General features: G+C 36.7%; 2 protein-coding genes across 4 annotated transcripts in view; both read left to right on the top strand.

The window, feature by feature from the left end:
- lrch2 (leucine-rich repeats and calponin homology (CH) domain containing 2) overlaps positions 1-13,795 on the top strand; it is a 54,760-nt gene extending 40,965 nt beyond the window's left edge. For 2 of the 3 annotated variants that reach the window (XM_062047729.1, XM_062047730.1), the window contains 8 exons: positions 2,605-2,653; positions 2,804-2,944; positions 4,095-4,145; positions 4,251-4,314; positions 4,627-4,739; positions 9,057-9,194; positions 9,289-9,366; positions 9,941-10,081. In XM_062047729.1, the coding sequence (XP_061903713.1) occupies positions 2,605-2,653; positions 2,804-2,944; positions 4,095-4,145; positions 4,251-4,314; positions 4,627-4,739; positions 9,057-9,194; positions 9,289-9,366; positions 9,941-10,060 (754 nt within the window). In that variant the 3' untranslated portion in view covers positions 10,061-10,081. Of the gene's footprint in view, positions 1-2,604; positions 2,654-2,803; positions 2,945-4,094; positions 4,146-4,250; positions 4,315-4,626; positions 4,740-9,056; positions 9,195-9,288; positions 9,367-9,940; positions 10,156-10,818 lie in introns of those variants that run through there. The other variant, XM_062047728.1, reaches the window with a different exon arrangement.
- Positions 10,845-25,400, top strand: il13ra2 (interleukin 13 receptor, alpha 2). The gene is made up of 9 exons (XM_062047731.1): positions 10,845-10,942; positions 15,122-15,222; positions 15,289-15,377; positions 15,437-15,588; positions 15,658-15,814; positions 15,881-16,001; positions 21,836-22,020; positions 22,109-22,257; positions 25,063-25,400. The coding sequence occupies exons 3-9, from the start codon at positions 15,293-15,295 to the stop codon at positions 25,252-25,254; spliced, it is 1,041 nt and encodes a 346-aa protein (XP_061903715.1). The 5' UTR covers positions 10,845-10,942; positions 15,122-15,222; positions 15,289-15,292; the 3' UTR covers positions 25,255-25,400.
- The last annotated feature ends 353 nt before the right edge of the window (positions 25,401-25,753 follow it).

The raw sequence follows: 25,753 nt of genomic DNA, 5'->3' as shown, positions 1-25,753 counted from the left end.
TTGTTGTGTACTTCTGGCTGTAACAATGCTGACACACCAACAGCTGTTGTTATATTATCTCTAGACTCGTATTAATCTACTTGTTAATTTTCTGTTAATAGCTGCTTGCGTTTAGCTGCAACGTGCTTCCATCTACACTTCCTAAACTTTACTAAGCACTTGTTTCTTCGGTTGTTTCAAGCTAGTTTAGCAGATAGCTAGCTTTGCTAGCATGCCTGTTCCTGCTTGTTCTTAGTGTGTAACATGTTTAGCCTCGTCCTAATACTTGATAATGATACATAAGGTACTAAGAAATGCAGTTTATTTGCCGTAACGGCTGTAATTATTATTTAGAGGAGTGTCTCCACCAAAAAAAAAATATATATATAATAAAGGACACCTTGCAGGGCTTGTCTATCCAATTTATTTTGGCAGTTTTTGTTTGTGTTAAAGAAGTTTTATACTGTCCCCAAAGCTTGAATGGAACTCTTGTTGTTTGAAGATGTTTCAGGGTTGCTTCCATTCAACCTTTGTGGATTACATTACCTGATGACTCATTATGACACACATATAATTTGACTGCAAGCGGAATTTTTTTTGGAGTAATACGAATACATGGGAAACAAATTGTTCAATAAATACCTTTTTATGTAAAATAACAAAATCAACAGAAAACATTTACATCTTACTATAACAGCAGTTTCTCCCATTATAAATTCAGAGTGCAGCTTTATGATAGTGCAGGTCTCCAACATTTTGATCTGTATGAGAACTATACTTTGACAAAAAGAGAAGTGAGATATTAGTGTTTTATTAATATAACATTTCAATTGTGCTTTATTTATGAATGAGCTCTCCTCACAAACAGTGTGGTTATTGGCTGTGTGCTATAGCTTATCATTAAATAGAAGATTAATGTCAGAATTAAACACTTAAAAAAAATACCCAAGCCTGGAAGCAAATATTATTATAAATCTATTATTAAGCTGGACACATTATGTTTATGTTAAAAAAATTTGATACACAACTAGTGTTTCGAGAAAAAACATTATTATACTAACAACAAAAGCAGCATTGTTGAGTGACACAAGAAAAGCGAGGGCCACTAAGTTTGACAGGTGAGCGATCAGTCACTCTGGCATCCATTGGCTTAGACTGTAGCAGACTGTTATGAAGTTGTTGTCGTTCTAAATAATCTATTGATATTTTAAACACTTTTTAAAATGTTCACGGTAAAAAAAGTCGGGACAAAGTGCGTCCCTTGACAGCTCAGTACGGTACGCATACTTTCGTTTCTAAATACGGGACGATTTCGTTCTTCAAGGGACGGTTGGCAACCCTACTCCACAATTAGCTGCTACCTTGTCAACCGTGAGACTCAAAATAAATACAATATTAGCCAGAGGGGATCGGCTTTTGTGATCTCCATTGAAAGGCATTAATCGTCAATGGCGATCACATACTTTTTCATGAAAATCGTCCGATATTGATCGGTGGCCGATCAATCGGCACAACCCTAGTTATTGGCCATTTTTGTTTTCAGGTCAGATTTTTGGGAGAATTTAAGCCAGTTTGTGAGTGTGAATGTTGTATTGTCTATCTGTGTTGGCCCTGCGATGAAATGGCGACTTGTCCAGGGTGTACCTCGCCTTCCACCCGAATGCAGCTGAGATAGGCTCCAGCACCCCCCGCGAATCGAAAGGGACAAGCAGTAGAAAATGGATGGCTGGATGGATTTGTCCTTAGGCTTTTTCGTGTAGTGTTTTAATTTGGGGTGTGTTTATTTTGTCTTAAAATGTGTCACAGGCTAATAAAAAACTAGCTGCTGCCCGTACTTTGGAAACCCATGCTCTAATTCAGGAGTATCCAAACCACGGCTCTGCCGGCATCTTCTCTTTGGCCCGCGAGGCGGCACGAGTTAAATAAACAATCTATATCGTATATAAATATTCAGTGGTCTGATCACCAACATTTTGTCGCCATCGGGTGGCTAAAGGAAGTCACTTTGCCATTAATTATACTTCCTAGTAAACGAAGCACAGCATTCATTTTTATGACCCAATCCAAACAACCTTCCCTAGTCATGGTGCAGAAAAAAAAAGAAATCAACCAGTTCAAAAATTCAACAAACATGGTCACACATAGTACAACCGGCCCATTGAAGTTTGTGGATACTATAAAAAACCCACATCTATCCATTCATTTTCTACCGCTTGTCCCTTTCGGGGTTGCGGGGGGTGCTGGAGCCTATCTCAGCTCCAATCAACATATCAACAAAAATCAACAAGCACATATATATATATATATATATATATATATATATATATATATATATATATATATATATATATATATATATATATATATATATATATATATATATACTGTAACATATATATATATATATATATATATATATATATATATACACACACACACACACAGGCCGGATTACATGCAGTGACTTGCGATTGACCGGTAACCAACGTCAGCTGGGATAGGCTCTAGTTCGCCCAAGAAGCTGTCAAAAATGGATAATTGAATTTTATCACGCACAGTTTATTTATGTTGGTTGCTTAGTGATATTAAAGTGCATAGAGGCAAACCCCTATGTTTTTATTACAGTGCTTCCTTGGATGAGGGAAGAAGTGACACATCAGTACTTAGTGGACAGGTACAACTCCTTTCTTTTTAAAACAACCTACTTATTATACATGTGTGTGTTTGTATACTTTACGTGTGTGTGTTTGTATACTTTACGTGTGTGTGACTTGTGCAGACAGGCATGCGTCTACACCCTTACATGTCCTCTTTTTTCACCCAGCCCTCGTCGTCCTGCTCTTTCGACGGCAACCTGAAAACAGATCAATCGGACTCTGAGTCCAAATGGCCATTGGTCCCGCCTGTTCTCAATCAAAATGAAGATCGTAAGAGGAACAAATACCTGAGAAAAGATTATCTCAAGGTACTTCCAAGAAACACCACCTGACATGGTTTCCAAGTCTGTTCTAACTTGTCCTTGCATGAAAATTAGTGAAGTTATTTTAGTGTTATTCTGTCTTGTCTCATCAACAAAAGGTTGAATGAAAACATGATACGCTTCACTCACAGTCGCTCATAAAATATATCTTCTTCCTCTCACAAGAGCACAGCTGTCAAACTTTCAGCAAGGTTTTGATTACATGTTCACACACTACCCAAAATAAACTTGGATATACTTAAGAGTAGTCAGTGTACAACTTGTATAGCGGTATATGGCCTATTTACTGCCAAATGTGTCAAATGTGTTTTTAGTGTTTCACATTCCTAGTTTAATTCAAACAACTTTATTACTAAACTTTGACAGCAAAATTAATTTTTCTTTGATTTTATGACGTCCTATTTTATAACTGATGGGTTTATATCTTCAAAATCTTTACAAAAGACCAGCCCATGATCATATGCCCCTCCAGTAGTTGTTGCCCTTAAACAACTTTATTGACCAGGAGTCTCAAACTCAATTTACCATTGGGCCGCTGGTGCTAGTCTGGGCGAGGCTATAAAAAGTATTCCCTTCAGACCACAAGACTACATTTGGTAAATACTTCTACCAGCAGCTTTAGTGACCCTCATCTATATTAGGCCTTAAGTCATTATAAATTTTAAATTGAATGTGAAAATATTATATTTTGACATTGTTGAGTTCCCCACAAGATGGTCAGACACACTTCAGCTTGCTTACAGGAAGTTGCCTTTGTGTTGCCCAATGTGTGTTTGTGGTGCTGTCATTTTTGTGTTTGCACCGTTTTTGTATGTGTCTGTAGTGGAATTCATGCTAATGTATCTAACTATTAGCCGCTGAGGGTGCACGAGGGCCACAAAATGTGGGCCTGCGGACCGCAAATGGCCCGCTGGTCTGAGACCACTGGTATAGAGTGTCTATGCCACAGGCCAACTCTAGTCATCAGGATTCATGCGTTATTCACTGAACACTGAAAACGTTTCTGTAATGTCAAGAAAAGTATACAAATGTAACCTTCTTTTTTGTTATCTTGCTACGTACAAACAGGATAAGTAATGTTTTTCGACAATAATAGGTATATCATATTTCACATACTGTATGTCTGTTTTGACAGTACAAATGCCAGAGTGCTCGGAAAAGCTGCTGCGGAAATGACAACTGTGAGGTGTGTGTTAGTCAGGGACTGGCCTCTCAATTGTAACATTTTCTACAACTTTGTCATTATGATGAAGCTCTAATTAGTGTCTGACTTCACATGTTTTATCTGCAGGAGAGCTTGCGTAACTCTGATTTCAGCAGCACTCTCACCGTTTTTGGACTCAAGCCACGATCAGGTAACGCAGTTGCTGTACTTGATGTACTAAGAACATTTTAGTTGGGAATATATTATTTTCCTACACATGCTTGGGTCATGAAATCATGCCTAGGTGGCGTTCCCTGCAAGGGTGGAGGTTTCTGCAGGAAAATTACCCAACCCAACACTTTCCAGTTAACAACAGTGGGATTATTTGTTTGATCAACCTTGTTTGTACTTTAACAATCCTGATTTAGAACTGTTTATTTGAAAGCCTTTGCCAGAAAACACAGTTTTATTGCTGGCAAGGTTTTTTATAACTCCTGACTTAACCCGTTATTTATGCCGGCAGCCTTCACCCGAGGAGGTCATCAGGAGTTCAGCTCGACGGAGCCCAGCTTCACCATGAGGAGAAAGATGGAGCATTTAAGAGAAGAGATTGAGCAGATAGGCCTCCTACGACAGGTTGTCCCACAACACGCTTTCATTAAAAAGTTGTCGTCTTTTTTGGTTTTCTCAAATTGCGTCACTCACAAGCCAAATTCAGGAGAATGTTGTGCAAGTGAAGCCATTCCAAATGGTCGTAGATCATTTCTAACATACTATTAAGTACAACACATCCAGTGGTGAGCAACACAAGTGTGGAAAATGTCCTAGAAGTTTTGCAACTTTAGCATTGTGTAATCACGTCATGTTCCTTAATGAGCATTGTGTAATCACGTCATGTTCTTTAATGGAACTTGTTAAGCACAAATAAACCATACCACATGTCAATATAATAATATTTTGCACTAAATGTAGTCCCTACTAACTAATGGACGCCAGTTAGCACGGTCGTGCGACTATACGTTGTGTAAACCAGTGTTGTGCTGGTCAATGAGTTCACAGGCAGTGATTGCATTTCGCTCATTGGCAAGCACTGCTTAAATTACGCCCTATCAGTAGGGATTTGTGCGCCCTGGTTCGAGTGCAGCACTGGACTTTGCGGCATGACCACTGTTTCTTTGGTGCCGTGATATGGATGAAAGTGGTTATTGTAGCTGTGTGACAGTACGTTGCGTAATCCTCGCTTTCCAACACCTTAAACCAGTCGCTCCAGGAATTAATTGCGCCAATTCACAAAAATTCTACCAATCCCCAAGAATAATCCATGACCTCGCAAATTTGCCCAATGCCCGCAACTTCCCTGTTTATTTTGGCCAATCATCGTTTTATTTGCCAATCAAATTTAAGTCTAAGCAGTGCTCAAAGGCGCACGTCAAATGTCTAATTAAAACTTGTTGTTTATTGTGTAGATTAAGCAGGTACAGTAACCTGTAACAATATATTAATTCTTATGCTTCATTCACACTGCAGGTCAATTCCGATTTTTTTTGCCCATATGCGACCTGTTTCGGATTTTTTCATGTCAGTGCAAACAGGGCAATTATGAATGTTCCACATCCCACCCATGCCTCTTTCGTATGTGGAAATAAATTGGATGTATATGTGATGCGTCCTCAATATGAATGCTCCTGTGCTGAGGTTGCATTCATCCAAACAGAACGTCATCAAAAAGCGATGAGCGTCACAATCATTCGGCAAAATAGACGGTTACAAAATAAACACTTGACAACATAGCAGAAAACAGGTGAAAATATGTTTTATGAACTCACGTGAAAGTTCCACCATTCCTCTCTCCAACTGCTGGCCCACAGACATGCTCTTCTAGGAGACATCAAAGCAAGTATCCTGCAAAACTGCAAAAGCCAAAATACTTCCTTCTTAATCTTCTACACGCAATAATTCATTTCAGAAAATGTTGACTTTGATTGCACAAAACCCTTGAAATTGCCACGAATGCGCCAGTACTGAGACCAACTGGAGCTGAAGCCATTTTTACTTCCGAAAACGCTGCAGTGCGTGCGATGTCATGTCCGCATGCACGTCGGATTGCATTTACAAATAAAATCCCTTTTTTGGTAATATGAATGGCCACATAAAAAGATTGGATTTAACAAAAAAATCAGAATTGGACATCGACCCTGCAGTGTAAACATAGCTTTTATTGCTCAAACGGCACTATTGTCGTCTTTCCTCAGACCTATTTCTATAGCGCTAACCCTTCTGGGTAAGGTAGTATATAAACATATACACATTTACAGTACCAACACCAGGGGTCCCCAAACTACGGCCCGCGGGCCGAATCCGGCCCGCTAGAGTCCAAAATCAGGCCCGCGGGAAGTCCCAAGTATAAAAAAAAAAGATAAAAAAAATGTTTTTTTTTTTTTTTTAAATTTAAATTATTATTATTTTTCTTATCTACTTTGTACCGCTTGCTACTCACGGTGTCTCCTAGCCGCTGAGGCAAATCATATTGTCCAAAAATGCATTTTTCTCATCGATAACGTGACATCATCGCGCCCGCGGAAAGTGCGCTATATATATATATATATATATATATATATGTATATATATATATATATATATATATATATATATATATATATATATATATATATATATATATATATATATATATATATATATATATATATATATATATATATATATATATATATATACATATACAGCCCGGCCCCCGGCCAAATTGTTTTAACCCAATGCGGCCCCCGAGTCAAAAAGTTTGGGGACCCCTGACCAACACAGTGGCATTACAATACATGTATTGTATTTATTCAACAATGATTTTATTAAGAACATGTTTTCAATTGCAATGCTGATCGAGCAAGGAAGCAGCCTTTACCTGTTAGAGATGTTGAAGTGTGATGATAATCTCTCATCATGTCTCAGTTACCAACAAGAATTACCGCTATAGATCACTCGCAACAGTTGACAAACGCTCTTAACCTGCGGGGGTAAATGTGTTGGAATATAAATGAACGTTTAAGATGGACAAATGCATTAAGTGGGTGGGTATTGTAAGGAATGGGGTTTATTATGTTATATATTGAAAAATTGTGCAGATACTCCAATTTGCTGTTGCCATGATCCATCATGCTGTATTGTCTGCAAAATTCAATAAAAATATTTGGAAAAAAAAAAAAAAAAAGATGGACAAATGCTTTTAAGCGTAACATAACATTGAGAATGTCTGCATTTGTGGACGACAGAGCAGACAGCGGACAATAAGGAAGCCTTAAATTCATTTACACAGGTCAGTAATTTGACAATGAGCTCTGACTATGTACTTTTACTGTCATCTATTGTCTACTTTTAAGTGGTATAAAAAAAGTAAAACGTCAATACAGTATTTTTATTAAATTTTTTGTAGGGATGTCCGATAATGGCTTTTTGCCGATATCCGATATTCCGAGATTGTCCAACTCTTTAATTACCGATACCGATATCAACCGATACCGATATCAACCGATATATGCAGTCATGGAATTAACACATTATTATGCCTAATTTGGACAATAGGTATGGTGAAGATAAGGTACTTTTTAAAAAAATTAATAAAATAAGATAAATAAATTAAAAACATTTTCTTGAATAAAAAAGAAAGTAAAACAATATAAAAACAGTTACATAGAAACTAGTAATTAATGAAAATGAGTAAAATTTACTGTTAAAGGTTAATACTATTAGTGGACCAGCAGCACGCACAATCATGTGTGCTTACGGACTGTATCCCTTGCAGACTGTATTGATATATATTGATATATATGGTAGGAACTAAAATATTAATAACAGAAAGAAACAACCCTTTTGTGTGAATGAGTGTAAATGGGGGAGGGAGGTTTTTTGGGTTGGTGCACTAATTGTAAGTGTATCTTGTGTTTTTTATGTTGATTTAATAAAAAAAAATAAAAATAAAAAACCGATACCGATAATAAAAAAAACGATACCGATAATTTCCGATATTACATTTTAACGCATTTATCGGCCGATAATATTGGCAGGCCGATATTATCGGACATCTCTAATTTTTTGCTACAATCCTGAGCTTTGTTTAGGTTAAATGTAACGCTCGGGTCGCATGACGGCTATAATTGATGCAGAAAGAAATAATCTGAGGCTCAAATAAACAATGGACAAGTGTTGTTAGGACAGGCACCAAAGCACAAGGAAAGCTATGCAAAACAATCAGAATGCTGGAGGACAGCAAAGACTTACGAAAAGTGTGGAGCAGAGACAGATAAACATCTGTATATAAACAATCAAAGATGACAAACAAAGTCTCAACAAGAAAACGAAACAGCCGCCCCATTTAAATAATCTTAATTGAACAGTAAACAAGCGTGTATGGCAGCGCTCAAAAGGTCGAAGTAAAGTCGCTGCAGGAATGCCACCAAAATAAGAGCACAAGACAGGAACTAAAACACTACATACAGAAAAACACTAACAAACTCAAAATAAGGCACGACCTGGTGTGACAGGCCATGACATTAAAGATACAAGGAACACTTCAAAACATTAATAACAAATTCCTGAACTGAATTCAGGCATTTTAGGCTGCAACAATCACACAAAAAAGCCAGTCAAATCCTAGATGGACTGTTAAGTGTTGTGCTGGACAATTAACGAACAGGCCATGATGGCTAATAGCTTGCATTGTTTTAATTACTCACAATCACTGGGAACACTGAGTAATTCCATTCATGTAAAACTGAATCAATTATGATTTAGTGCAAAATTAACTGTTTCGGTGGAAAACCAGAACAGCATGTAACAGCCCAATAATAAACATATTGTAACATTTTTGACACACTTCTTACTTTAGCAATATATTGTGAAAGCGTACAACTATTTGAAATGTCTTAAAACGCTCTCGTGCAGAACATTGAGTCCAGACTGAAGGTGTTGCTTCCCGACGATGTTGGGGGCGCCCTGATGGACGGAGTGGTTCTCTGTCATTTAGCCAATCACATTTGTCCTCGCTCTGTGGCCAGCATCCATGTGCCGTCACCTGCAGTGGTGAGGAGCTTTTTTTTTTAATTCATAAAACCTGTCATAATAATGCTCTTTGTATATTTGTGTTGATCCTTTTTCTGTTTATTGCCCTGACCAGCCGAAGCTCAGCATGGCTAAATGTCGTAGGAATGTGGAGAACTTCTTGGATGCCTGTAAGAAAATGGGAGTCCCACAGGTAATAACATACAGAATCTCGTCTTTTTCGCTGATTCATGCATATTTTAGGCCAAATATCTTTGACCACATGTGAAAGTAATTCTCCAGATTATTTTGCTTTTAGCCTTTTTGGGCCACATCTATCTCAATTTCCATGAATAAGTCCATCAAACCAAGGTGCACAAAACACCTTGAAGAGCAAGGTGTCCATTGTCTTGCAGCATTTTGCTCATTTAGGGTCAACCTTTATTTTCCAAAACGAGCCAATCACAAACTGGTTTCTGCAATAGATTCAATTACATTTATTTGTGTGCCCTCATTGAAATGAAGGATCCAGTAGCAGCAACACTACATAGAATATTGTTTTTATATTATTCACATGTAAAAAATACCTAGGTGTTCAGTGTTTATTGTGCGCGAACTGTGGTGCTGAATTTCCCCCAGGGATCAATAAAGTACTTTCTATTCCATTCTATTCTATTCTATTCTAGTATACAGGACAGTAGCAATTGCAGCATTGCACGAATCGATCAAATATAATGACAAAATATGATTCAAATTTTTATGGTTGGCCTGGTGGTCTGCTCCGGCAGGACAAGCTGTGTCTTCCCCATCACATCCTGGAAGAGCGTGGCCTGGTGAAGGTGGGCGAGACCGTGCAGGCTCTGCTGGATCTCCCCGCCATGAAGCCCACGCAACTGTCAGCTGCTTAACCCCCACCTCCACCCCCATGAGAAAACCCTCTCTTGACCCGGTGGCCCATGGGTCTTTAGGCGTCTGCTTGTGTGCCTGACTGAAACAGTGGAAGGTGAAATTCTCTCGCTGTGTATGATGTCAGACGCGCTCCTGTCCATCACAGTTTTGATTTCTTCCTACTTGGGTGCACCACTGGGACTAATTTGGACAAGTCAGTGGGTCCCTCTTTCGGTGCTCAGTGAGCCCCCACAAGTGCCCGCCCACGAGCAGTTCTCTTTGCGCCAGGTCCCGACTGTGCACCCTTTTTACTCCACACAGCTAACTTCTCTGCCAAGCTGAGCGCTCTACTGTTATCAAACTTTGCCTTTCAAATGCATGACGACCGCAGTTGGTGTTGAAGTCATGCCATTGCCAACCTTTTCCGAACTGGTGTACAAATCTTACCGTATATGACCACTGTGATGACATGTAGCCCACTGGGGGTTGGTTTAACAGCATTTTTTTACATTTATTTACATTTTTCTACACTTTTTATACTTTGCCACACTAGACACAAGTCAGTTTGGGTGGGTTTTTTTTGTTTTTTTTGCTTTGGATGCTTTCAAAAAGCACAATTTGGCTGTGCTGCATGCGCCGTCTCAGTGAGTTGTTTTTCTACCTATGTGTTATTTGTGTGACTGATCATGATTGTTGCCACAATGCAGTTTTCTTATAACATTTACTGGGTTTTTACTGCCAAATGTTTGTGATATGTTTCTCCCTTCCCTTCATATAGTTTCAGTATCTCACAAAGTTGAGTACACCCCAACATGTGTATTCGATCCTGCCAAGGGACAGTTCTGCTAATATGGGTGTTCTTGGTCTGGGCCCAGAATGCAGAGACAACAGGCAAAGTGCAGGTAAAAATATTTAGTTAGGGAACACATAACAAAAATAGTGCTGCAGGGAAGAGCACAGAAGAAAAGGGGCTGGCATAGGAAGCTTCTTGATTGACAGCCGGGTACACCCTTTTCATCTGATTGGAACAGGTGAGGAAAACAAAGGGAAAATGGAAATAAGGAATATATTACAGGAAACTTATAATAAAATCCAAACTGTCATGAGAGCTCATAACCAATTTATCTTGAGACAACTTTAGAGTAGCCTGCGTGCAACCTATATAGACGGCCTTTGCAGCTCTATGCCCAAAAGAATTAAGGCAGTGCTCGATATCAATGGGTCTCCCATTTCCACTCAATTGTTACATAGTATTGTCCCTTGAGCTGAAATGTGAGGGGTGTCCTCATGTTTGCATCTTAAATACACAACTTTGGGTGATTACGGTAGGCAACACTTCATTTTTTTTCTGTGAGAATCCTGTTTGTAGCTGAATCATCAATAAGTGGCACTATCCAGCACTGGCTGCAGCGTGCTCAAACAACCACCAGGTAGCATCTGTGAGCAGATAATACTGTATCATCTCTTCCTGACCTATCAGGTCGGTAGTACATTTTTTATTCTTCCCTCACGCCCTCCCATTAGAGCAAAAATACAGTGTTACCTCCTGTAGTGTGTGACTGAACACTGTTGTGATGCTGTCACTCAACCTGGCTAATTATACGGCATGTTTTGTAAAAAGGCCCAAGTATGCCTTTGATTTAGGTAATTACACGGTCTGCCTTGTTTCCTTTTAGTGACGTGTGGATTTGGATTCGGGTACCTCTAGTGCTGCTTACATGATGACTAGTTTTACGTGGAAATTACCTCCATTGCAAAATCTTTGGAATGATTCAAAGTTGGAAACTCCATGGGAGCTTACGTGAATAACTTCTGCACAATTGCAGGTTACACCGTTTAGGCGATGTTCTTTTGAACAACAGGCCTGTTATTTTTGGTGGTTGAGTGATAGGACATAGTTCGAGTACGATTCACAAATACACAAGTAAGAAAGCATCATTTTAAAATGCATTATGAGTACAAGTGAGCCTATCTAATTTGAATACGTGCCTCTTTGCAACCTAATTGTCCCTTTAGAATTGAAATGTCATGTTCTTCTATTTTTAATAGTTTGTTTTGAATTACTGTTATTGAAACATTTTTTTAACAGCAATATTTAATTCTGAAGTTCTTTATTTACACTTTTCTCCAGCTCATATTTGAATGTACTACTTTGTCTGCTTCCTCTAATTATTTGACTCACATCATTAGAAAAAATGTTGCGTTAAAACATTTTTACCTTTAATTTGCATTTTACGTATAATGTATAAAAATTGTCCATATCTTGTCCTTTTTGATGTTTTATTTAATCAGCATTTACAAATTTCTTTATGCAACAATCAAAGGTTGCATTCATGTTAGCAATCTTAGTGAACAACAAAATGTAATTAGATGAAGAGGGAGAGAAAAGAAATGAATCCAATGTGCAGACTACCTCAGATGTCACATGCTTTGACTTCCACAAATCCCCCACAAATCAGCATTGCTGATAAGGTTGACACTGCTGATAACAATCACTGCTTGCCAGAGATGGGAACCGACTGGTTACTCAATGTTCAGCCCATTCCATTTGCTGACATATGTATATCATGACTAGAAAATAGATATAAACGCATCAAAACATTATCAAGCCCACTCTGAAATGAAAAAAATAGGTTATGAGTCAAAAGTTAAAATGTTGACTATGTTAAAAGAAAACTAATGTTTTACCTGCTTTATAGCACCAAGATAAAATCTGTGATTTTTAAAAATATATATATTTAACAGCTTCCTAGCAGGCACAAGACATTAAAACAACGTTGAGAACTTGTTGAATTAGGTCCTGACGTTGAGCAACTCCAACATAACATTAGAACAACATGCTTTTTGACAAAGTTTAATCAATGTTGGTTTCTGATGTTGATTTGACCATTGAATTTTGGTCATTTCCCAATCAATATTCTACAACACAAATACAACGTTGAAACAACATGCTTTTTGACAATGTTTATTCAATGTCAGGTTGAGACGTTGATTTGACCATTGAAATTTGGTCATTTCTCAACCAACAACGTGGATCCAATGTTGGACATCAACGTTGTCTCAATTTATAAATACAACTATTTTTCAGTTTAAAAAAACATGTATGCATAATCAACAAAGTATCGATGTCTTGTGCCTGCCGGGTTAGCATACATTATTTTATATTGGATTGATTTTGGTTTAATAAACAAAAAGGCCTTCAATATGTCTGTGTGCGGCAATAAAGGTGTAAAATGTAAGTTTGCTGATTTGTTTTACCGCTAATATCACACATGCAGTTCTAGGACCTCAAACATGCTCGAGGATTGGTTTTACCAGACACTCATTTATTTGTTGCGGCCTGCCATAAAATTAGTATACACTAAAGTGAACAAGCTCCAGCAAGTAGTGAAGATTAGAAAAAAGAAAACTCCTTGATTTTATTTTGTTAGCATTTTCATCATTCACTGCTGCACATCAACAGCTGTGAGGTGCTCAATGTGGAAGTGTTATGTTCATGAACTCATTCTGATGAGTGACTCACAGTAAAAACAAAAGAAGAAGAATCACAACAGCAGACAGACACTGCCAGGGGGTTACAATTATGTGCTGTATATTTACGCCTTTTTAAAGAAATAGTACATGTGTGCATGTAATAATGACAAATGCTCTGTAAATATCATCTGTATAAATCCCTGCTGTTTCTTACAAAAAATATGACACTGACAAAATAAATTCTTTGCTCAATCTATTTGGGGTTTTTTGTGTAACATTTTGCCTCTCTTGTGTGTCTAAAATACACGTTACACACTTAGGTCCGAGGTCTTCAACAGGGGTTCCGCGACCCATTAGGGGTTCCACAGAAGTACTGCGTATGGGGTTGTGATTTAATTTTATTAATTGCTTCTCTTTCAACTTACTATTTTATGTTTTTATTTGTTCATTAATTAATTATTTAAATGATATTATATATTTATACAAATTAAATAGTATATACTGTATATATATATATATATATATATATATATATATATATATATATATATATATATATATATATATATATATATATATATATATATACTGTATGTATATATATATACTGTATGTATATATATATACATATATATATGTATGTGTGTGTGTGTGTGTATATTCATATACAGTACATATCCATAGATCTATAAAATTGCAGTATTTTGTGTATATTTATACTACATATATAGTATACATATATTAAAACATGTATTTAAAAAGTTGTTATTTTTTAGAGGATATTAATTTTTAGTTAAAAAGGTGGTTTATTGCTCAATCCTCAGTGACATGGCATGTCTTATTATTGTCAAAAGTGCGGCGTGTGCGTGTGCATGCATGCGTGTAAATATGCACTGTATGTGTGGATCTTTTTTCTTTTAGATTTGTGTAAAGCATTTTGTGTTGCAACTTGCCTGTTTAAAAATGTGCTATTTCAGTAAAGTGTTGACTGCTTGACATTGCCATTGATCCAACAGCCTGTGTTGTAGTTTATAAATGGCAGTGGCAGAGCCACCCTCCTCATTGTACCTTTGAAATTGTACATTTTGAAATAAAACATTAATAATGATACCATTATAATCATACAAATACTTAGGATAGCTTGCAAATATCTTAGTATTGCAAAATAACAAAGTACTATAGGACCAGTTAATTGAAAACAAAATGCATATCTATAAGTAGGGATCCCCGTTCTGTTCTCTCTCATGTCTGTTATCTACAAAATAAAAAAACTGAATAAACTTCCTCTAAAATGATTTCATACTGTTTGCCAAGGGTTGTAATGTAGTGTGCGTGCTCATCTTTTGTTTTTGCTTGTGTAAAGAAAGCACTTTGTGTTGCAACTTGCCTGTGTTATGAAAAGTGCTCTATTAATGAAGTTAAATTTTTGGATTATTATATAGATTATTCTTGGATTTTCTTTAGAGTAGTCTGTGAATCCAATGTTTAGTTTTTGGCTGCTCCTCTCCAATATGTTTGTTTGTTGTTATTATCACAATAGCCTGTGTAATTAGCGTAACCCCTCGTGGTGGTTACCTTAGTAACAACAGACTCTCCCTTTTCTAAAGGAGGATTGATGAGGATTCATCCCTCCCTCCTGCCATTTAGAAAGAAGTCAACAACTCCACCCAGCAAGCTTGAATCTCATTTGCTCACTTGACACACTCATGTAAGTATGTTAGAGACTTTTTTTTTTTCAGGAATATTCACATGTGTGTAAATTGGTGTTTTTCAGATGTATGCAGGTAAAAATGCTGACTGCTAGTAAAGAGATACTGCTTTTAACATTCTGCATGATGGAGGTGTATTGCAGTGGAATTCAAGGTTGGTTACCTAACACATTCTTTCATCTGCAAGCATCTAAATGTCATTTTTTTTGATAGTTGATCCGCCTGAGGAGATTCAACTCATAGATCGTGGACATCTGGGATATCTGGAGATTACATGGAGTCTCCCAGCCAGTTTAATTGATATGCAGGAATGTCCTATACGTTACCAGTTGGAGTACCACAACATACGTGTACAAAGTTGGACTGTGAGTAACAATAACAGATGGAGGACTTGTTGCATGGGAGTTTTCTTTGAAGCTGCTCTTTTCCCCCAGGTTATTAAGACAATCCACAGGACGTACAGTGACCAGTTTGATCTGATGAACGACATCCGGGTGAGAGTGTACACCTTGCTGGGTGGACACTGCACTAATAACACTTGGGTGCGGAGCGCTAACTACACAGAACTGGTGCAGAATTCTCAAAGCACAGGTTAGTGTGATCAACACGATGTTGGCGTAGATGCTCATTTAAGGGTCATCGCTGCTTTTTTAACAGGTCTGCAGGGCAGTGGAGTGAAGAATTTTAGGTGTGTGTTTTATAACATGGAGAATATGATCTGTACATGGAAAAGAAACATCACATCTCCAAGCAGCTTACAGTTATATCTTTATTACTGGTGAGTCCAATACGCAACTTCTGAAACCTTATTGTCACTATTGGGGGTAAACAGTTCCTTTAACTATTATAAAAACTATTTCCTCTTGTCACTTTCGTGAGGAACATTGGGTTGGGATTTATAGCTAATGCGTCATTGAAGTTCTCAGTTGAAACTGGTTCTGGAATCATGTCCTCCAATTTTGGAGGATGACTGGAGTGGTATTGTTGTTTCTTCCATTCAGTGGGATGCATGTTTTGATGGTATCAATGTCGACTTAAATTTCCTTTAAATGCAAAAAATTGACCACTTGCTCTTCTGCTGAGGCAACATCCATGCCATCTGGTTCTCCTTCATTAGTCACAGCTTTCGCGTAGGATCTTGGTTTAATTTGGTGCCCTGTTATGATGATATCATTCATTCATTTATCCTGATTCATTTAATCTATGATATGAATCAGCACGTTGTTGTCTCGTTACATTGCAATCATTTTATCTTGAAAAATCTCCACCTTTTGACACAATTCCTGAAAATTCCTTCTTGTTTTATTATTCTGAGTTTGCAGACTCAGTTTTTTTCTCTGCAAATTTCTCAGACCTTCTTTGTATTCTGATGTTGCTTTTCTCAGGTATTCCTTAAGTTCTCTTGTTACTCTTTCTAGTTCTTCTTTGTGTTCTAATATTACTCTCTGTACCTTGTGATCTAATCTTGCATTTTATATGTCATCAACTATTTGTTGTAGCATCAAGTCTTGCTTCCCATCTTGTCCTGTGTCCAGAGACTCATTTGGTTCAGCTGACACCAAAGGTTTTGGGATTTGAGTTTTGCTTTTAGCAGCTGACTGACGTCAGTGCCTCTCATACCAGCTCTCTAACGGCAGTTGCTTCTTTAGCGACTTGCGGAACGTTTAACTTGTTTATTCAAACAATTTGTACTTTGCGCCATTCAGAGATCAATTTGAGGTGTCAACCTGTCAATCACTCTGTGTCGTCGGAAGCACTTTAAAACAGCTTTAAAAAACTAGCCGTAGCTTCTGGTTGCAGGGCAACCGCTTTGATTTGCGGTGGGGGTCGTTGGCTTGAGGCTAACGGCTCTTCCAACTCGCCTTATTTAAGCGAATCAATGCCTCTCACCGGACCAAAATCTGTTCGAAGATGGCAGGTAACTCTTCTGTGGCTGCGATCACTATTCAGTGGTCAACAAAATCTTCAAATGTATCAAAAAATCCCGGTAGCAAAAGCGGAGCCTTTTTCTGTGCATCTTCTCCAATTGACTGGAAGTGAAATGTGATAATAAAATTATAAAACATAAAAAAAACTATAGTTAATACTATTTTATGGTACATAATATATACTGCATTCCCAGCAGGCACAAGACATTAAAACAATGTTGAGAACTTGTTGAATTAGGTCCTTGCGTTGAGCAACTCAAACATAACATTGAAGCAACATGCTTTTTGACGACGTTGAATCAATGTTGGGTTCTGACGTTTATTTGACCATTGAATTTAAGTAATTTCCCAAAAAATATTCTACAACACAAATACAACATTGGAACAACATGCTTTTTGACTATGTTTATTCAATGTCAGGTTGTGATGTTGATTTGACCATTGAAATTTGGTCATTTCCCAACGAACAATGTGGGTCCAACGTTAAATAAATAAATGATAAATGGGTTATACTTGTATAGCGCTTTTCTACCTTCAAGGTACTCAAAGCACTTTGACAGTATTTCCACATTCACCCATTCACACACACATTCACACACTGATGGCGGGAGCTGCCATGCAAGGCACTAACCAGCAGCCATCAGGAGCAAGGGTGAAGTGTCTTGCCCAAGGACACAACAGACATGACTAGGATGGTAGAAGGTGGGGATTGAACCCTAGGAACCAGCAACCCTCCGATTGCTGGCACGGCCACTCTACCGACTTCGCCACGCCGTCCCACGTTAGACATCAACGTTGTCTCAATTTACAAATACAACTATTGTGCAATGTTACTTCAAAGTCAGTTTTAAATGACATGTATGTATAATCGGGCAGCACGGTGCAACAGGGGTTAGTGCATGTGCCTCACAATACGAAGGTCCTGAGTTCAATCCCGGGCTCGGGATCTTTCTGTGTGGAGTTTGCATGTTCTCCCCGTGACTGCGTGGGTTCCCTCCCGGGTACTCCGGCTTCCCCCCACCTCCCAAGACATGCACCTGGGGATAGGTTGATTGGCAACACTAAATTGGCCCTAGTGTGTGAATGTGAGTGTGAATTGTCTGTCTATCTGTGTTGGCCATGTGATGAGGTGGCAACTTGTCCAGGGTGTACCCCGCCTTCCTCCCGAATGCAGCTGAGATAGGCTCCAGCACTCCCCGTGACCCCGAAAGGGACAAGCGGTAGAAAAATGGATGGATGGATGTATGGATGGATGTATAATCAACATTAATGTAAATGTCTTGTGCCTGCTGGTTTAATCCTAATATAAAACTATTATATGTATTTTTTTAAAGATAATTTTATTATGATGATACATTCGAAAACACAAAGTTAATAGTGAATACTAATTTATATAGATTTTATATGATGCATTGACTCTAATATGAGACTATTATATAGTATTTTTGAAAAAAAAAGTATATAAAAATTCAATAAAACATAAAAAGTGAATTGTGAATACTATGTTTGTATATGTCTAAACACACTGCATTGATTCCAAAATAAGTTTATTAAATAATATTTTTTCAAGATAACATATTAACATAACATATAACTATTATATGTATTTTTTTAAAGATAATTTTATTATGATGACACATTCGAAAACACAAAGTTATTAGTGAATACTAATTTATATAGATTTTATATGATGCATTGACTCTAATATGAGACTATTATATAGTATTTTTGAAAAAAAAAAGTTTTATATAAAAATTCAATAAAACATAAAAAGTGAATTGTGAATACTATGTTTGTATATGTCTAAACACACTGCATTGACTCTAAAATAAGTTTATTATATAGTATTTTTTCAAGATAACATATTAACATAACATATAACTATTACAGCCCTTTGAGACACTTGTGATTTAGGGCTATATAAATAAACATTGATTGATTGATTGATTGATATGTATTTTTTTAAAGATACTTTTATTATGATGACACATTCGAAAACACAAAGTTAATAGTGAATACTAATTTATATAGATTTTATATGATGCATTGACTAATATGAGACTATTTTTTTTAAAATATAAAAGTTCAATAAAACATAAAAAGCGAATTGTGAATACTATGTTTGTATATGTCTAAACACACTGCATTGACTCTAAAATAAGTTTATTATATAGTATTTTTTCACGATAACATATTTAAGAACATACATAAGTTAATAGTACTAGTAATTATTTTATACATAATTGTTCCTAAAATAAAAATATTATTGTATATGTATATTTTTTAAAGATAACTTTATTATAATAAAATAATATTTAAAAAATTGAAATCCTGATTGTGGAATCGGGAAAAAAAGAGGGCGTCTTATTGCTGGGATGTTTCCGACGTCACGTCAGGCTCACGTCCCGCCCAATGAATACGCGTAATGGTCAAGAGCAGTTCTCAATGGGGACTCGGTGCCATTTAGCCTTTAGCTACACGTAAACGGCGCCTGCAACAGCAACAAACATGAAATGCAAAAACGATGCATATTTAATCGGGAGAATCTTGATACTAATTTCCTTGACCCAGCCAAACACAAAGAAGTTGTAGACCTCCATGCTTTTCCAAGTTTCCATCTGTTTTGTGGTGTAGAATGCCGTCTGGAGCACACTCGTTTGACCAAGGACAACGTAATCCTCGATATCACTCGACCAATCTTTTTCTGTTAAAGTATAGGGATCTCTTCCATTGCATGGTTTGATTTTTTTTTGCTCGTATCTGCTTTTTGCAGGAAGATTTAAGCCTATTTTGTATAGTTTGCGCGCTGCTTGCATCTTAGCTTGGTTGACCACCACTTTTTTTCACTTCCGGGAAGAAGTCACGTGTCTGAATACAAGCAATTTTCGAAGCAACCCAACAGGGGGCACTAAAGGACTTCTTTGATGACTGAAATATGATTTCACGGGTGTATGCTTTTGAACATGATTTTACAAAAAAATATTGTTTTGTCTTAGACTTTGTCTTTTAGAAAAAGAGCGGCGTTGTCAATGTTATCTTTAAAATCACAGTACACCTTACATACGATAGTGAAAGTAAACATTTACTGTACAGCGATTAGTCAAGACAAATATAGCAGCATGTTGCATCAACAAAGTATTGAGCAAATGCTATGAATACTGAGGAGTGTTTTTTCAATTATTTATTTTTATTTTATTACATTTTTCAAAATTAAAAAAAACATAACACATTCACATCGTTATTATGGGGTATTGGCTGAAGAATTTTGAGGACAAAAATGAACGTATACGATTTTGGAATAAGGCTGTAACATAACAAAATGTGGAAACAATTAAGCGCTGTGAATACTTTCTGGATGCACTGTACAAAAATGTATATTTAATATACATTACCGTTCAAAAGTTTGGGGTCACATTGAAATGTCCTTATTTTTTAAGGAAAAGCACTGTACTTTTCAATTAAGATAACTTTAAACTAGTCTTAACTTTAAAGAAATACACTCTATACATTGCTAATGTGGTAAATGACTATTCTAGCTGCAAATGTCTGGTTTTTGGTGCAATATCTACATAGCATCTCAGTGGCCTAGTGGTTAGAGTGTCCGCCCTGAGATCGGTAGGTTGGAGTTCAAATCCCAGCCGAGTCATACCAAAGACTATAAAAATGGGACCCATAACCTCCCTGCTTGGCACTCAGCAACAAAGGGTTGGAGTTGGGGTTTAAATCACCAAAATGATTCCTGGGCGCGGCGCCGCTGCCCACTGCTCCCCAAGGGGATGGGTCAAATGCAGAGGACACATTGGTACTTTAATCTTTAATAGGTGTATAGAGGCCCATTTCTATCACTCCAGTGTTCTAATGGTACAATGTGTTTGCTCATTGGCTCAGAAGGCTAATTGATGATTAGAAAACCCTTGTGCAATCATGTTCACACATCTGAAAACAGTTTAGCTCGTTACAGAAGCTACAAAACTGACCTTCCTTTGAGCAGATTGAGTTTCTGGAGCATCACATTTGTGGGGTCAATTAAACGCTCAAAATGGCCAGAAAAAGAGAACTTTCATCTGAAACTTGACAGTCTATTCTTGTTCTTAGAAATGAAGGCTATTCCACAAAATTGTTTGGGTGACCCCAAACTTTTGAACGGTAGTGTATTTTCATTAGAATACTTTTAAGCTATTAGTTTGCGGTTATAAATATAAATAAACAAATAAAAAATATCAATATTGCTTGTGTGTTTTGAGGCCTTAAAATACAATTAATTTTTAAAAAGTAACTATTTTTAATTTAATTGAATAAAATGTTATTCATTTATTTCTTTATTTTTAACTAGCTTGATCATTTACATGAGGGATTGTGATGAGTATAACATATATAAAAAGTAAAACAAATATATTTAATTGATCTTAGTTGATATTTAAATGTATGTATGTATGTACAAAATCAGTGAAGTTGGCACGTTGTGTAAATCGTAAATTAACGGATTGCAAATATAGCAGCATGTTGCTTAATAATGGCTTAATTATTTCCAACAATAAATCGGAAACGTTATGATTAGTACAATTTTGTGATTTAAAATGCCTAAAATACCTGGACAATTTGTGAAATAGAAGTGATCAAAGATTATATTTTGTATGTATGTCATTAATACATCATTTATAAAAGCTAATGTTGACCTTGATAGGCACACAGAACTGGAGAAGACAGAAGAGTGTCCTGATTACATCGCTACAAATGGAGTTAGAAGTGGATGCAACTTCACAAAAAGACCTCTCCCACTATTTACTGATGTCAATTTATGTGTCAACGGCTCCTCACCCAAAGGCCCCTTGAAGCCTACATATATTTCCATACAAATCCAAAACTATGGTAACACGACAACATTTTCTGATCCTATTCTTGTGTTGTGTTCATGTGCTTTATTGCCTCGTCGATATCATCGTTGTGTCTTTGTTAGTGAAGCCTGATCCTGCCGACAAGCCACACCTGCTTTCACACACTCCACTCAAGTTGACCTGGAATAAACCTCATGGAAAAGTTCCTGAACACTGCCTGGAATATGAGTTGGAACACACCAGAGTGAATCCTGGCGGGAAATATGAATCGGTATGTTAATATCCAAAGTAAAGCACCATGCTGCCATCATGCCCTCTGACCTCCTCACACCAGCTTGTTTTGAATGGGATTACTTTACAGTAGATGACAGAGGACAGCGCCACCGGCTGGGAAAAATCATTTTATACTGTAGCAGTAGTAGCCACAAAACGGCAGGAAGATCATTTTTAGGACTATTTACTTAAAATATAGTGCATACGGAAAGTATTCATGGTGCTTCACTTTTCCCATATTTTGTTATGTCACAGCCTTATTAAAACATGGAAGAAAAACAAATCTTTTTTTTCCTAAAAAATCTCCACACAATAAATACCCCAATATGACGATTTGAAATTTTTTTTTTTGCAAATGTATTAAAATTAAGAAACAAAATCACATGTACATAAGTATTCAGACCCTTTGCTCAAGAGCCTTGAGTATTGTTTAATTTGATGCCAGATCGGTAGGTTGGAGTTCAAATCCCAGCCGAGTCATACCAAAGACTATAAAAATGGGACCCATAACCTCCCTGCTTGGCACTTAGCAACAAAGGGTTGGAGTTGGGGGTTAAATCACCAAAATGATTCCCGGGCGCGGCGCCGCTGCTGCCCACTGCTCCCCAAGGGGATGGGACAAATGCAGAGGACAAATTTCACCACATCTAGTGTGTGTGTGACAATCATTGGTACTTTAATCTTAATCTTTAAACAAGCTTGGCACACCTATCTTTGGGCAGTTTCGCCCATTCCTCTTTGCAGCACCTCTCAAGCTCTATCAGGTTGGATGGGAAGCGTTGGTTTTCATCCAGGATGTCTCTGTACATTGCTGCATTCATCTTAGTCTAGACGGGGAGGTGACCAAGAACCCCATGGTTACTCTGTCAGAGCTACAGCATTCCTCTGTGGAGAAAGTAGAACCTTCCAGAAGGACAACCATCTCTGCAGCAAACCACCAATCAGGCCTGTATTGTATAGTGGCAAGATGGAAGCCATGTCTTAGTAAAAAGTTTGCCAAAATGCACCTGAAAGACTCTCAGACCATCCATCCATCCATTTTCTACCGCTTGTCCCTTTCGCGGTCACGGTGGGTGCTGGAGCCAAACCCAGCTGTGTGAAACAAAATTCTCTGGTCTGATGAGACAAAAATTGTACTCTTTGGCGTGAATGCCAGGCATCATGTTTGGAGGAAACCAGGCACCGCTCATCACCAGGCCGTTACCATCCCGACAGTGAAGCATGATGGTGGCATGGCAGGGATGTTTTTCAGTGGCAGGAGACTAGTCAGGATAGAGGGAAAGATGTATGTGGCAATATACAGAGACATCCTGGATGAAAACCAATGCTTCCCATCCAATCTAATGGAGCTTGAGCGGTGCTCAAAAGAGAAATGGGCAAAGTGGAATGGGTGAAACTGCCCAAAGATAGGTGTGCCAAGCTTGTGGCATTGTATTCCAAAAGGCTTGAGGCTGTAATTGCTGTCAAAGGTGCATCAACAAAGTATTGAGCAAATGCTGTGAATACTTATGAGTGTTTTTTTTAATTATTTGTTTTTATTTTGAATACATTTTTTAAAATAAAAAAAAACATAACAAATTCACATCGTTATTATGGGGTATTGGCTGAAGAATTTTGAGGACAAAAATGAATGTATTCAATTTTGGAATAAGGCTGTAACATAACAAAATGTAGAAAAAATGAAGCGCTGTGAATACTTTCCAAATGCACTGTACCAAAATGTATATTTAACATATTTTTATTAGAATAAGAATAAGCTATTAGTTTGCAGTTATAAATATAAATAAACAAATAAATAATATTAAAATATACATTTTTGTGTGTGTGTTTTGAGTCCTTAAAATACAATTAATTTTAAAAAGTAACCTTTTTTTATTTAATTGAATAACATTTTATTTATTTATTTATTTTTAACTAGCTTTATCATTTACACGAGGGATTGTGATGAGTATAACATACATAAAAAGTAAAACAAATCTATTTAATTGATCAAATTTGATATTTAAATGTATGTATGTATGTATGTATGTATGTATGTATGTATGTATGTATGTATGTATGTACTGTTGTATGTATGTATATTTATATATTCGTTTTTTTGCCAGAATATATGTTTTTTTATATTGCTGAATTTCTAATTTCCATGAGGAAATTACTATAATAAGTATAAAATATATATATAATTTGTAAAAAGTCACAATTTTAAATTTAATTAATACAATTTGACGGATATAGATTGTTTATTTCTACATTTAAAATTTCCATGAGAGTTTGTAAATTGTAAAGAGTATAATATGTTATATATAAAAAGTAACAATGTTTTATTTAATTGAATAAAATTAGATTTTTTATTTTTTTTTACTAGAATTTATCATTTCCATGAGGGATTATACCAAATATAATATATTCTAAATAAAAAGTTACCTTTTTAAATTTAATTGAACAAAAGTTTATATGCACTAATTCACTATAAGTGTGTGTGTGCGTATATATATACATGTGTGTATATATATATATATATATATATATATATATATATATATATATAAATTTGTGTGTGTGTGTGCGTGTGTGTAGTATATACATGTGTATATATGTATATATAGCTGGGATAGCCTCCAGCTTACCCATGACCCTAATGTTAAGCATTATAAAAAAAGGAATGGACGCATGGTTTAACAAAAATATATACAACAACAATAGAAAATGAAATAACCATAACAAATAATACTAATATCCCATTTGTCTTAAAAAGCTCACCTGAACATAATTTTATTAAAATATTCATTATTTCTGTTATTAGGAGCGGATTTCCACCATGCTTACAAGCCAGACTTTTCCTACTTCTGGCGAAGAAAGAAACTGCTTCAAAGTTCGCTGTAAGTTGCACACATATTGTGCAGAGGGAAGCTTCTGGAGTAAGTGGAGTGACAAGACATGTTACGGACATATTAAAAAGGTACAAGACATGAAAAAAACCCACAAAAAACACTGACATGTTCTCTGTAAGTGTGCTTCTTATAATTAATTTTCCTTTGTCAATTGTCTTTCCACGATGACACTTTTTTGACCAAGACCTGAGGACATACAACATGTAAAAGGAATATCATAATGCAAAAAAAAAAACATTTTCTAATCATGTGTTTCACCATGTAAATAATACAATTTCAAATTAAACCCCATGAGTCTCTGTTACTTGTTGCAACTGCAAATGTATTTTGCTTGATGTCATTCGTGGTTTTCCACCCAATCTTGCTCAAACTTTACAAACGAGTTCTTATCAGTCCCCTTAAGGTGTGTTACAAATTACAAGCTAATTGGAAAAAACACCCTACAGCAAGAGTCTTCAACGTTGTCCAGGTCAAGGACCCCCAATATGAGGGAGCAAGGGTGTGGGGACCCTCTACTTTTTGTTATGTATTGAAATGGTTATAAAAATATCTTGTTATTGTGCAAATATTAGCAGTAGTGCCACTAATAGCTAGCTGGAAAAT

This window comes from Entelurus aequoreus, linkage group LG05, assembly GCF_033978785.1.
Source record: "Entelurus aequoreus isolate RoL-2023_Sb linkage group LG05, RoL_Eaeq_v1.1, whole genome shotgun sequence".
NCBI classification, from domain to species: domain Eukaryota; kingdom Metazoa; phylum Chordata; class Actinopteri; order Syngnathiformes; family Syngnathidae; genus Entelurus; species Entelurus aequoreus.
This window is presented reverse-complemented; position numbering and strand designations above follow the sequence as displayed.